Source organism: Bufo bufo, chromosome 5, assembly GCF_905171765.1.
Source record: "Bufo bufo chromosome 5, aBufBuf1.1, whole genome shotgun sequence".
Lineage (NCBI taxonomy): Eukaryota > Metazoa > Chordata > Amphibia > Anura > Bufonidae > Bufo > Bufo bufo.
The window spans coordinates 254,200,325-254,214,919 of record NC_053393.1 but is presented as its reverse complement, the minus strand read 5'-3'; the positions used below and the strand labels follow the sequence as shown (position 1 = coordinate 254,214,919).

Sequence of the window (14,595 nt, the reverse complement as noted above, 5' to 3'; positions counted from 1 at the left end):
TGTGTTCAAAGAATTACCATTTTGGATCCCCCTGATGTCTTCACATACACTAGGGACGATGAGGAAAGAATTTTGCAGGGTCTGGTGAGTGAGCCTTTATTTTTATCCACTCCGACCTTGATTGATCTCAAAAGATGCTATGAGGCTGATGCCAAGAAAATTGCCTCTACTGACTTACATCTAATGACCCTTGGTCAGTATTTCAAGGATCATAGAATCCCTAGAGGGATCCGCTCACAACTTAAACCTAATTTATTTCCCACTGAATCAGCCTTTGCCCAAAAATTTGTCCAGATTTCTAATAAATATGCCTTCGATATAATTTTGCTCAACTTAGAGTATTTACAACAGGAATTGCCGATAAGCAAAAAACGACAATCTGAAACCAAGTTGGCTCTACAAACCATGTTGGGACCTGATGAATGGAAAGCCTATGATGATAGTTGTATGGGACATTTGTCTAAATTTATCAAGGATCAGGAAGCTACCAAAAGGAAAAAATGGCAGCGTGATGCTGATGACTACGCCAAGGGTAAAGTTTACACGTTGCAGAATGATGGGCCTAAGAAACGGATGTCTGCATATCGGCCGTCTAATCGGAAACCCCAACAACATTTGAGCAAAAAGTGTCCAGTCCAAAATTCTTTCAGTATATAAATATATATAATATTTAGATACACACACCGTATTTTTCGCCCCATAAGATGATGCACCCTGTGTCTTATGGGGCGAATACTAATGAGGGCTTCCATTATGGAAGTGCTCGTTAGTATCGGAGGACCATGAAGCGGTGAAGGCTCTGTACTCACCGCTTACTGGTCCTCGGCTGTCGGCTGTGAAGTCTGCGCACAGCATGAGGGTGCTCTGTGACCTCGCGCTGTGCGCGCCAGTTCACAGCACAGCCGAAGGAGGAGAAGGAAGAAGATCGCGGGCGGTGAGGAGCGGCGGCTCCAGGAGCAGGAGAGGTAAGTGCTTTATTTTGTGATCTGAGGCTGGGGGCTGCTGCATTATGGCTGGGGGCTGAATTATATATGACTGGGGGCTGAATTATATATGACTGGGGGCTGATTATATCTGGCTGGGGGCTGATAAACATATGGCTGTGTGCTGATCACATATGGCTGGGGGCTGATCACATATGGCTGGGGCCTGATATGAGGCATGGAGGACTGATATGAGGCATGGGGGTCTCATATAAGGTCTTATTGGGGGTCTTCTTTATATTTGGCTCTCTGAGGTCTTATTAACATTGGGCATCTGATTGGGGCTGTGAGCTGAGGTCTGATTAATATTGGGGGTCTGACCTGAGGTGTAATGAAAAATATTTTTTTCTTATTTTCCTCCTCTAAAAACTAGGTGCGTCTTATGTGGCGAAGAATACGGTATATAAAACTGCCCTGCTCTTCCTGCATACAGATCAGGAATCTTGTTCAATGTGACAGGTTCCCTGTGTGTGTCATTCTTGCCTAAAATCTCAAAGCATCATGTGTGTCTGTCTGCATTTGGTTTACTTGGCACTTAACCTGAGGGTAGATATTAAATTACTTTCATAGTATAACTAAATAATTAACATCAGCTCTTATATTGCAGCAGATGGTAAACAGATGGATAGCTGTGCAACCCCAGCCTTCTTATTTGACTCATGCACAGTTTGTTACAGATTATTATTGGCATTATAATTTGCATTGCCAGTAATATTTTCAACTTAATGTCCTCGTTAGGTAAAAGATTTTGCCTTTTGCAGCATTGATCTTTTGCCCGGAACATGAAAGTGTGAATCTAGGTGGTCCATGTACAATATATGTATGTCTGTAGATGTCAGATATATTCTTAATATACACTTCCTGTCCAAAAAAAAAAAAAGTCGCCACCTGGATTTAACTCAGCAAATAGTTTTGAGCCTCCTATTGGATAATTACTGCATGGGCGATTATCTTTCAGCTGGCAACAAGTTATTTAACCCCAACTGGTGCAATGATTTGCTTCTCATTTCTTAAGCAACCATGTCGAAAGACACATCTCGTGGTCGTGGAAAAGATGTTAGTCTGTTTGAGAAGGGTCAAATCATTGGCATGCATCAAGCAGAGAAAACATCTAAGGAGATTGCAGAAACTACTAAAATTGGGTTAAAAACTGTCCAACGCATTATTAAAAACTGGAAGGATAGTGGGGAACCATCCTATTCGAGGAAGAAATGTGGTGGGTAAAAAATCCTGAATGATCGTGATTGGTGATCACTTAAACGTTTGGTGAGATCAAATCGAAGAAAAACAACAGTAGAAATCAGGGCTATGTTTAATAGTGAAAGTAAGAGCATTTCCACACGCACAGTGCGAAGGGAACTCAAGGAATTGGGACTGAACAGCTGTGTAGCTGTAAGAAAACCACTAATCAGTGAGGCAAACCAGAAAAAAAAGGCTTCAGTTTGCTAGGGAGGACAAAGATTGGACTCTGGAGCAATGGAAGAAGGTCATGTGGTCTGATGATTCCAGATTTACCCTTTTCCAGAGTGATGGGCACATCAAGGTAAGAAGAGAGGCAGATGAAGTGATGCACCATCATGCCTAGTGCCTACTGTACAAGCCTGTGGGGGCAGTGCTATGATCTGGGGTTGCTGCCGTTGGTCAGGTCTAGGTTCAGCAGTATGTGCTCCAAGAATGAGGTCAGCTGACTACCTGAACATACTGAATGACCAGGTTATTCCATCAATGGATTTTTTCTTCCCTGATGGCATGGGCATATTAAAAGATGACAATGCCAGGATTTATCGGGCTCAAATTGTGAAAGAGTGGTTCAGGGAGCATGAGACATCATTTTCACAAATGGATTGGCCACCAGAGTCCAGACCTTAACCCTATTGAGAATATTTGGTATGTGCTGTAGAAGGCTTTGCACAGCAGTCAGACTCTACCATCATCAATGCAAGATCTTGGTGAAAAATGAATGCAACACTGGATGGAAATAAATCTTGTGACATTGCAGAAGCAAAAGCTTATCGAAACAATGCCACAGCGAATGCGTGCCGTAATCAAAGCTAATAGCGGTCCAACAAAATATTAGCGTATGTGACTTTTTTTTTTTTGGTGGCCACATACAGGTTTACATACTGTATTCATCATCTGTGCACACTCACTGTTTTTCCAGTTGCATTAATTGTCAGTCATTACAGTCATCTTATCCTTATCCATATCCCATATACTTATCCCCTACTTAGGCCACCACAAAACCAATCCACTATTTTCTTGTCTGTACTGTAATTTGCTTGACTGGGTTTCATATGTCTTTACAATCTATGGCAAGCAATGTGTCTGCCTTCTTTTCTCAGAGTTGCATAGACAGATGGGCCTCTTTTCCTTTGTAAACAATGGGGGGATGTGCCACTCGCAAGAGCACTACAATCCCTTGATTCAGACCCACCAGGATCCCTGCCAGTGAGCTCAATTAATGGGGCTATTAATATTTATAGAGGACTTGATTATATGTGATAAAAAATCTGTAGGTGACAGTTAAAGGGGTTTTCCAACATATTTTTTTTTACTGATGACCACTTTTGCTGAGAAAATTGATGTTTTAATATATGCAAATGAGCCTTTAGTAACAAACACCATGAAGGAAAAGTCATAGAATTATGAAAATCATAGGATAAATAGACATGTTGATGATAAGCAAATGATAAAAATATGGAAACAAAATATCCAAAACTTCTTGATTTATTCAGTATTGGCCTGTTATTAATGTTTCTCCGTGCAATATTCTGCATGCGGAATTCACTTGGGCGCAGAAATCATCAAGATTCGCAGCTGGCAGCTCCGTTTGTAATTGCCACCTAATGACGTCCCTGATGTGCTCGGTGGAATACAAGTCCACTACAGTTCTACGACCTATGTAATGTCGAACTGTTATTTTACCTGAAATGAAAACTAGAGGGGTCCGACTACAGTATATTATACTACCCCAGACCATAATCCTGGGAGAAGGAGCAGTGTGAATTCTTCTTCATGGTGTTGCCCTCGTGGTCTCTAGAGGAATCTCTGGATATCATTGTATTTATAATATAGGTTTTGTTGGTAGATATTGTCTTGGCTACCTAGAGATGCAGATTTTCAGGAAAGTTTCAGTCAGTAAAGCTGTGCTGCTGGTAAAATTTAAAAATATCTTACACTATCTTGACATCAGAATTTTGAAATCTGACAGGCTGTTTTGGTATAATGCCGTTCACCGTATCTTCCATTGACGAATAATGCCAGAAACCACTGAGGATCTGTCCGCTTTCCGGCATAATGTCGACTCGTGAATGCAGGACCTTTTGTCCGTCTGATAGCCAGCATTTTTGCCAGAAAGCAGCCGGATCCTGTTGTAGTCAATGGAGATCTGGCAGTTCTCAACATTTTCCGGTTTTTGAAAGCAAAGTAAGTTTTTTTTTTTTTTTTAATTATTATTTTACCAGTATTATAAAATTTTTACTTAGACAACCAGCAAAGCACTTTTCAATTAAAAATTCATTAGCCAAGTTCTAAATTTTGTTAGAGATTTTGCCAATTTTAGAGGATTATAACTCAATGTATTAAAAAAATATGTATCATCTTTTTTCGTTTCAGCATTTTGTTTGCAGATATTGTTGGTTTCACAAGTTTGGCTTCCCAGTGCACAGCTCAAGAACTGGTCAAGCTTTTAAATGAACTGTTTGGAAAGTTTGATGAATTGGCAACAGTAAGATTTATATTTTTGTGTCATCCACTTTGTTTTTTTATTGTCTTAACAAAATGTTCAAATTTTAAATTAATTATAAAAACTAAAATAGTATAACGCTACTGTTCTTGTCAAACTCAGGTGGCCACGCCCTTTTCCAGCCCATGACCCCACCCACTCTACCCACAGCCACACCCCTTATTCTGTCAATCAGACAGTCCGGACACGTCCTAATATGGTATAGTCAGGCTACAACTCAATTAAGCTTGACTTTCTGTAATTTAATTAAGTTTTAATGTGTTTAAAATAAAATGATATTAAGCTTGTATTAAGCTTGAATTAACCGCCTATTAAAGGGAACCTGTCACCGGGATTTTGGGTATAGAGCTGAGGACATGGGTTGCTAGATGGCCACTAGCACATCCGCAATACCCAGTCCCCATAGATCTGTGTGCTTTTATTGTGTAAAAAAACCTGATTTGATATTATTATGAACCCGCTTCTGAACAGCAAAGTAGAGTGGGAATCTGCCCAGTTCTGCTCGACAGGCGCTGTTTGAGGTGCCCCTGTGGACCTGGAGAAGGTGTTTGTAGAATTCTAGGTGGAAAAGTTCTGTTGGCCCAGTCCCGCTTTGCCCAGTCTGGGTACTTCTCTGCCATACAGGAGGATTGGGGTTATGATGGTGTCAAGGATTTAAGGCCAGACGGTCACTGGTGCCTTAAGAGTATACAGACGCCTTCTGATGGCATAGAAGGTTTTGCTCGCCTTGTCTTTCAGTGTTTCCATGGCTTTCTTAAAACTCCCTGAATAGCTGATTTCTAGGTCCAGGTAAGTGTAGCTGTCAGTTTCTGAAAGTGGACAGGAAGGGAGAACGCCCGGCTGCTTTCCGGTTTCTTTTCTGGAACACCATGATATTGTTTTTCTTTGGATTGATGGGCAGTGCCCACGTGTTACTGAACTTCTCTGGGATTTTCAGGTTATCTTGGAGACCTTTCTCAGTTGGTGATAGTAGCAGAAGATCATCTGCTTAACCCCTTCTTCCCCGGGCCAGTTTTCGCCCTTCTGCCCAGGTCATTTTTTGAAAATCTGACATGTGTCACTACAGTTGCAAGAAAAAGTATGTGAACCCTTTGGAATTATATGGATTTCTGCACAAATTGGTCATAAAATGTGATCTGATCTTCATCTAAGTCACAACAATAGACAATCACAGTCTGCCTAAACTAATAACACACAACGAATTAAATGTTTCCATGTTTTTATTGAACACACCATGTAAACATTCACAGTGCAGGTGGAAAAAGTATGTGAACCCTTGGATTTAATAACTGGTTGAACCTCCTTTGGCAGCAATAACTTCAACCAAACGTTTCCTGTAGTTGCAGATCAGACGTGCACAACGGTCAGGAGTAATTCTTGACCATTTCTCTTTACAGAACTGTTTCAGTTCAGCAATATTCTTGGGATATCTGGTGTGAATCACTTTCTTGAGGTCACGCCACAGCATCTCAATCGGGTTGAGGTGAGGACTTGGACTGGGACACTCCAGAAGGCGTATTTTCTTCTGTTTAGGCCATTCTGTTGTTGATTAACTTCTATGCTTTGGGTTGTTGTCCTGTTGCAATACCCATCTTCTGTTGAGCTTCAGCTGGTGGACAGATGGCCTTAAGTTCTCCTGCAAAATGTCTTGATAAACTTGGGAATTCATTTTTCCTTCAATGATAGCAATCCGTCCAGGCCCTGACGCAGCAAAGCAGCCCCAAACCATGATGCCCCCACCACCATACATCACAGTTGGGATGAGGTTTTGATGTTGGTGTACTGTGCCTCTTTTTCTCCACACATAGTGTTGTGTGTTTCTTCCAAACAACTCAACTTTGGTTTCATCTGTCCACAGAATATTTTGCCAGTACTGCTGTGCAACATCCAGGTGCTCTTGTGCAAAATGTTAATGTGCAGCAATGTTTTTTTTGGACAGCAGTGGCTTCCTCTGTGGTATCCTCCCATCAAATCCATTCTTGTTTAGTGTTTTACGTATCGTAGATTTGCTAACAGGGATGTTAGCATATGCCAAAGACTTTTGTAAGTCTTTAGCTGACACTCTAGGATTCTTCTTCACCTCATTGAGCAGTCTGCGCTGTGCTCTTGCAGTCATCTTTGCAGGACGGCCACTCCCAGGGAAAGTAGCAGTAGTGCTGAACTTTCTCCATTTATAGACAATTTGTCTTACCGTGGACTGATGAACAGAAAGGCTTTTGGAGATACTTTTATAACCCTTTACAGCTTTATGCAAGTCAACAATTCTTAATCGTAGGTCTTCTGAGAGCTCTTTTGTGTGAGGCATCATTCACATCAGGCAATGCTTCTTGTGAAAAGCAAACCCAGAACTGGTGTGTGTTTTTTATAGGGCAGGGCAGCTGTAACCACCACCTCCAATCTCATCTCATTGATTGGACTCCAGTTGGCTGACACCTCACTCCAATTAGCTCTTGGAGATGTCATTAGTCTAGGGGTTCACATACTTTTTCCACCTACACTGTGAATGTTTACATGGTGTGTTCAATAAAAACATGGTAACATTTAATTCTTTGTGTGTTATTAGTTTAAGCAGACTGTGATTGTCTATTGTTGTGACTTAGATGAAGATCAGATCACATTTTATGACCAATTTGTGCAGAAATCCATATAATTCCAAAGGGTTCACATACTTTTTCTTGCAACTGTATATATGGTAATAGCTTTGGAACACTTTTATTTTTCCAAGCCATTCTAAGATTGTTTTCTCGTGACACATTGTACTTCATGATAGTCAAAAATTTTAGTCAATATATTTCACCTTTTATTTATGAAAAAATCCCAAATTTACCAAAAATTAATTAGCAATTTTCAAAATTCCAATTTCTCTGTTTTTAAAACAGAAAGTGATACCTCATAAAATATTTATTACTTAACATTCCCCATATGTCTACTTTATGTTGCCATCATTTTGTAAATTTCATTTTATTTTTTAGAACATTAGAAGTTTAGAAGCAATTCTTAAAATTTTTAGGAAAATTCCCAAAACCCACTTTTTAACCCCTTCCCGTCCTTTGACGTACTGTTACGTCATGGGACCCACTGAGTTCCTGCAATTTGATAGGGGAGCGGTGCGCGCACGATCACTGCAGGGGCCCGGCAGTCCGTGGTAGCCGGGCCCCTGCTGTATCAGCCGGCATTGCTGTAAAAGCTGATGCCGGCGGATTAACCCCTTCTATGCCGCTGTCCGCGCTGACCGCGACATAGAAGAGGTTTGTGTCAGGTGAACAATCGCATCGAGTCCCCGCACTGCTGTGGTGGGCACCCGATACGACACAAGGCAGCCCGATGCCGTGCAGATGCTACCCAATGCCTTGCACGGCATCGGGAACTGCCTTCTACGGGTGCCGAGGAGATTCAGCCTCAGGCTGGGTCTCCTAGGCCAATGTTTCCCAACCAGTGTGCCTCCAGCTGTTGCAAAACTACAACTCCCACCATGCCCGGACAGCCTTTGGCTGTGCTGGCATGCTGGGAGTTGTAGTTTTGCAACAGCTGGAGGCACACTGGTTGGGAAACACTGTCCTAGGCAACCTGTTAGTGTATGACTAGTGTAGTGTGTCATACACTAACAGGCAATGCATTACAATACAAATGTATTTTAATGCATTGCAGAGGGGAATCAGACCCCCAAAAGTGAATGTCATAAATAAAGTAAAGTAAAATAAGTAAAAAAAAAAAGGGTTTTTAATAAAATTTATAAAGTAAGAAAATTAATAAAGTAAAAAAGAAAAAAAAATGGCCCTTTCCCCTTATTTTATAATAAAAAACTGAAATAAACAAACAAAACCCACACATATTAGGTATCGCCGCGTCCGTAATGACCAACTCTATAAATATATCACATGATCCACCCTGTCCGATAAACACCATAAAAAAAATTAAATTAAAACAGTGTAAAAAAAGCCATTTTTGTCACCTTAAATCACAAAAAGTGCAACACCAAGCGATCAAAAAGGCGTATGCCCCCCAAAATGGTATCAGTAAAACCGTCACCTCATCCCACAAAAAATGAGCCCCTACCTAAGACAATCGCCCAAAAAATAAAAAAAACTATATCTCTCAGAACATGGAGACACTAAAACATCATTTTTTTTGTTTCAAAACTGCTATTATGGTGGTAAAGTGAAATACATAAAAAAAAATACATATTAGGTATCGCCACGTCCGTAACAAACAGCTCTATAAAAATATTACATGACCTAACCACACAGATGAACACCGTAAAAAAAAAAAAAAAAAAAGTGTAAAAAAAAAGAAATTTTTGTCACATTACATCACAAAAATTGCAACAGCAAGTGATCAAAAAGGCGTATGCCCCCAAAATAGTACCAGTCAGACCTTCACCTAATCCCGCAAAAAATGAGACCCTATCTAAGAGAATCGGTCAAAAAAAAAAAAAGCTATGGCTCTCAGACTGAGACACTAAAATATCATTTTTTCAGTTTCAAAAATGCTATTATTGTGTAAAACTTAAATAAGAAAGTAGACCTATTAGGTATTGCCAAGTGCGTAACGATCTGCTCTATAAAAAAGTCACATGACCTAATCCCTCAGGTAAACGCTGTAAAAAAATAAAAATTATAACTGTGCCAAAACATAAATTTTTTTGTTACCTTGCCTCACAAAAAAACGTAATATAGAGCAATAAAAAATCATATGTACCCCAAAATAGTACCAATAAAACTGGCACCTTATCCCGTAGTTTCAAAATTGTGGTCACTTTTTTGAGTTTCTACTGTAGGGGTGCATCAGGGGGGCTTCAAATGGGACACGGTGTCAAAAAAACAGTCTAGCAAAATCTGCCTTCTAAAAACCGTATGGCATTCCTTTCCTGGCATTCCTTTCGCCCTGCCGTGTGCCCGTACAGCGATTTATGACCACGTATGGGGTGTTTCTGTAAACTACAGAATCAGAGCCATAAATATTGAGTTTTGTTTGGCTGTTAACCCTTGCTTTGTAATTGGAAAAAAATTATTAAAATGGAAAATCTGCCAAAAAAATGAAAATTTGGAAATTGTATCTCTATTTTCCATTAATTCTTGTGGAACACATAAAGGGTTAACAAAGTTTGTAAAATCAGTTTTGAATACCTTGAGGGGTGCAATTTCTAGAATGGGGTCATTTTTGGGTGGTTTCTATTATGTAAGCCTCACAAAGTGACTTCGGACCTGAATTTGTCCTTGAAAAGTGGGTTTTTGAAACTTTCTGAAAAATTTCAAGATTTGCTTCTAAACTTCTAAGCCTTGTAACCCCAAAAAATAAAATGTCATTCCCAAAATGATCCAAACATGAAGTAGACATATGGGAAATGTAAAGTAATAACAATTTTTGTAGGTATTACTATGTATTATAGAAGTAGAGAAATTGAAACTGGGAAATTTGAAAAATTTTCCAAATTTTGGGTAAATTTGGTATTTTTTTTATAAATAAAAATTAATTTTTTTGACTCCATTTTACCAGTGTCATGAAGTACAATATGTGACGAAAAAACAATCTCAGAATGGCCTGGATAAGTCAAAGCGTTTTAAAGTTATCACCACATAAAGTGACACATGTCAGATTTGCAAAAAATGACCTGGGCAGGAAGGTGAAAACAGGCCCGGGGATGAAGGGGTTAAGGACCATTTCAGGTCTGAAGTCACTTTATGAGGCTTACATAGTAGAAACCCCCCATAAGTGACCCCATGACCCCATTGTAGAAACTACACCCCTGAAGTTTCTCAAAACTAGATTTTACTAACTTTCTTAACCCTTTAGGTGTTCCACAAGAATTAATGGAAAGTACAGGGTGGGCCATTTATATGGATACACCTTAATAAAATGGGAATGGTTGGTGATATTAACTTCCTGTTTGTGGCACATGAGTATATGTGAGGGGAGAAACTTTTCAAGATGGGTGGTGACCATGGCAGCCATTTTGAAGTCGGCCATTTTGAATCCAACTTTTGTTTTCTCAACAGGAAGAGGGTCATGTGACACTTCAAACTTATTGGGAATTTCACACGAAAAACAATGGTGTGCTTGGTTTTAACTTAACTTTATTCTTTCATGAGTTATTTACAAGTTTCTCTTTGTTTACAGCCATTGACATGTCGCCGAGGTTAACACGTGAGGAGCTGATAGAAATTGTGTTGATGTCTGGTGAACGCAGTAACCGGGTCATTGCAGCAGATTTCAATGCAAGACACCCTACGAGACCACCCATCTCCCATGCTACAGTTAGCAAACTGCTTGCTAAGTTTCGTGAAACTGGTTCAGTGCTGGATTTGCCAAAATGTGGACGCATGAAATCTGTCTCTAATGAAGAAACATCAGTGGCTGTCCTAGCTTCATTCAGCAAGAGCCCACAGCGTAGCACTCGCCGCATGTCACTGGAGAGTGGCATTAGTCGTACATCCCTTCGGCGGATATTAGCTACTCACAAATGGCACCCTTACAAACTCCGGCTACTGCAGCATCTCAACGAGGATGACCCAGATCAGCGCACTGAATTTGCAGAATGGGCAAAACAAAAATTGGAACAGGACCCTCAGTTTACGCAGAAGATTTTGTTCAAACTTTTATGTGAATGGTGAAGTTAACAAACAAAACCACCGCTATTGGTCTGACACTAACCCACATTGGATAGATCCCTCCAAGACTGTTGGAACAAAAAGATTGATGGTATGGTGTGGTATATGGGGTACAAAGATAGTGGGGCCATTCTTCATCAATGGAAACCTCAAGGCCACTGGATATGCAAAATTGCTACATGATGATGTGTTTCCCTCTTTATGCACTGAAGCTGGCACGTTCCCTGAGTTTTTCCAGCAAGACGGTGCACCACCACATTATGGGTGTCAGGTCCGAGCATTCCTAGATGAACAGTTTCCTGGAAAGTGGATTGGTCGTCGTGGGCCAGTTGAATGGCCCCCAAGGTCTCCCGATCTGACCCCCTTAGACTTTTATCTTTGGGGTCATCTGAGGCAATTGTCTATGCTGTGAAGATACGAGATGTGCAGCACCTGAAACTACGGATACTGGAAGCCTGTGCTAGCATTTCTCCTGCGGTGTTGCTATCAGTGTGTGAAGAGTGGGAAAAGAGGGTTGCATTGACAATCCAACACAATGGGCAGCACATTGAACACATTTTATAAGTGGTCAGAAACTTGTAAATAACTCATGAAAGAATAAAGTTACGTTAAAACCAAGCACACCATTGTTTTTCTTGTGAAATTACCAATAAGTTTGATGTGTCACATGACCCTCTTCCTATTGAAAAAACAAAAGTTGGATTCAAAATGGCCGACATGGTCACCACCCATCTTGAAAAGTTTCCCCCCTCACCATACACCATTCCCATTTTATTAAGGTGTATCCATATAAATGGCCCACCCTGTAGAGATACAATTTAAAAAATTTTCTTTTTTGCCAGATTTTCCATTTTAATAATTTTTTTCCGGTAACAGAGCATGGGTTAACAGCCAAACAAAACTCAATATTTATGTGGTCGTAAACGGCTGTACGGGCACACGGCAGGGCACAGAAGGAAAGGAATGCCATACGGTTTTTGGAAGGCAGATTATGCTGGACTGTTTTTTTTTTGACACCATGACCCATTTGAAGCCCCCCTGATGCACCCCTAGAGTAGAAATTCCAAAAAAGTGGCCCCATTTTTGAAACTACGGGATAGGGTGGCAGTATTGTTGGTACTAGTTTAGGGTATGATTTTTGGTTGCTCTATATTACACTTTTTGTGAGGCAAGATAACAAAAAATTGCTGTTTTGGCACCGTTTTTATTTTTTGTTATTTACAACATTTATCTGACAGGTTACATCATGTGATATTTTTATAGACCAGGTTGTCACGGATGTGGCGATACCTAATATGTATCCTTTTTTTTATTTATGTAAGTTTTACACAATGATTTCATTTTTGAAGCAAAAAAAAATCATGTTTTAGTGTTTCCATAGTCTGAGAGCCATTGAGTTTTTGGGCGATTATCTTGGGTAGGGTATGATTTTTGCGGGATGAGATGACGGTTTTATTGGCACTATTTTGGGGTGCGTGTGACTTTTTGATCGCTTGCTATTACACTTTTTGTGATGTAAGGTGACAAAAAATGGTTTATTTTACACAGTTTTTATTTGTTATTTTTTACGGTGTTCCTCTGAGAGGTTAGGTCATGTGATATTTTTATAGAGCCGGTCGATACGAGCGCGGCGATACCAAATATGTATACTTTTTTTTTATTTTTTTTATTTATGTAAGTTTTACACAATAACAGCTTTTTTTAAACCAAAAAAATTGTTTTAGTGTCTCCATATTCTGAGCCATAGTTTTTCATATTTTTTGGGCGATTGTCTCAGGTAGGGTCTAATTTTTTGCGGGATGAGATGACGGTTAGATTGGTACTATTTTATTGGGCAAACACCTTATTGATCGCTTGCTGTTGTACTCACTCGGCTGCTCCATCCTCAATGCGCCTGCGCCGATGACGTCACATCTACACCCGGCGCAGGCGCATTGAGGAGCGAGCGGCCGCCTCTCAGTGCGCCTGCGCAGATTGAAGATATGTACGGCCGCGGCGCAGGCGCCAGATTTTGAATGCTAACAGGCAGGTCTAGCAGAGAACGATTCCGTTCCCTGGCCCTGTCAATCACAATGCCGAGGGGGCGTCATTAGGATCGGAGGATGCGGCTGCTACCAGCAAGTAGCCGCCCTACTTGCTGGTAGCAAGGTAATTTGCATATTTTAAAAATAGCTTTTTATCAAATTCTGCTGAACCAAAAGGATTATTTAACTTATGTATGCAGAGCTCGCAGTAAAGGGGATTATTAGTAAACAAAAAAAAAACAAAAAACGGTTTAGTGGGCTGACAGAAGCCCTTTAAAGGAGAAACTTCACCTCGGTGTCATGGAGGGTGAGACCAGGTGCTGAGGATGACTCCGGAGCCGCCGCCAGCTCATTGACATAGATGTTAAAGAGGGTTGGACTGAGGCTGCAACCCTGTCTCACTCCTCGGCTCTGCCGGAAATAAGCCATTCTCCTCCCATATACCTTCACGCTGCATCTGTTCTCGGTGTTGGAATTTCTGATGACATCATATGTTTTTCCTCCTATTCCACTTTCAAGAATTTTCAGGAATAGGCCTGGGTGCCACACTGAGTCAAATGCCTTCTTAAAGTCCACAAAGCAGGCATATATCTTTCCATTCTTTGTATTGTGGAGATGGCTCTTGATGAGGCTCTGGATGGTGTAGAAGTGGTCCGTTTTGCTGTGGTTTGGCATGAAGCCTGCTTGGCTTCTGCTGAGGATGTTGTGCTTGGTGAGGAAGCAGAGGATCCTCTTATTCAGGATACTGCTAAGAAGTTTCCCAAGGTTGCTGCTGACACAAATCCCTCGATAGTTGGCTGGGTCGTACCTGTCTCCGCTCTTGTGTATGGGGGTGATGATGGCCTGGTTCCAGCTCTGGTGGAAGTCGCCGGCACTCAACATAACATTGTAGAGTTTTACTAATGCGGCCTAGATACCTGGCGGGCTGTATTTGATTCTCTCTGTTATCTCCTGCAGTGTGATCGGTGTGTCTAGATTGTTTTGGAAATATTAGATTTTTTTCCTCCATATCCTTCAGCCTTTTTTTTAAATTTTTTTATTAAAATTTTAATTGTTTTTACTAGGCGATCACAAATATCCATGAGAAAAAAATCATAAAATCAGGCTTGAACATACAAGTTACAGACATATGTGTCCAGGCGAGATTATACCCATATCAACCCCACAAAGGGGATATAGGTTATTAATAAAGTACAATTAATAACATGACCGTAACAATCAAAAATAGACATGAG

The 14,595-nt window shown here is 40.6% G+C and overlaps 1 protein-coding gene across 3 annotated transcripts in view; it reads left to right on the top strand.

Annotated features, from left to right (window-relative positions):
* ADCY1 (adenylate cyclase 1) overlaps nucleotides 1-14,595 on the top strand; it is a 573,552-nt gene that overhangs the window by 126,263 nt on the left and 432,694 nt on the right. For all 3 annotated transcript variants that reach the window (XM_040433282.1, XM_040433283.1, XM_040433284.1), the window contains exon 4: nucleotides 4,599-4,710. In XM_040433282.1, the coding sequence (XP_040289216.1) occupies nucleotides 4,599-4,710 (112 nt within the window). The remainder of the gene's footprint in view (nucleotides 1-4,598; nucleotides 4,711-14,595) is intronic.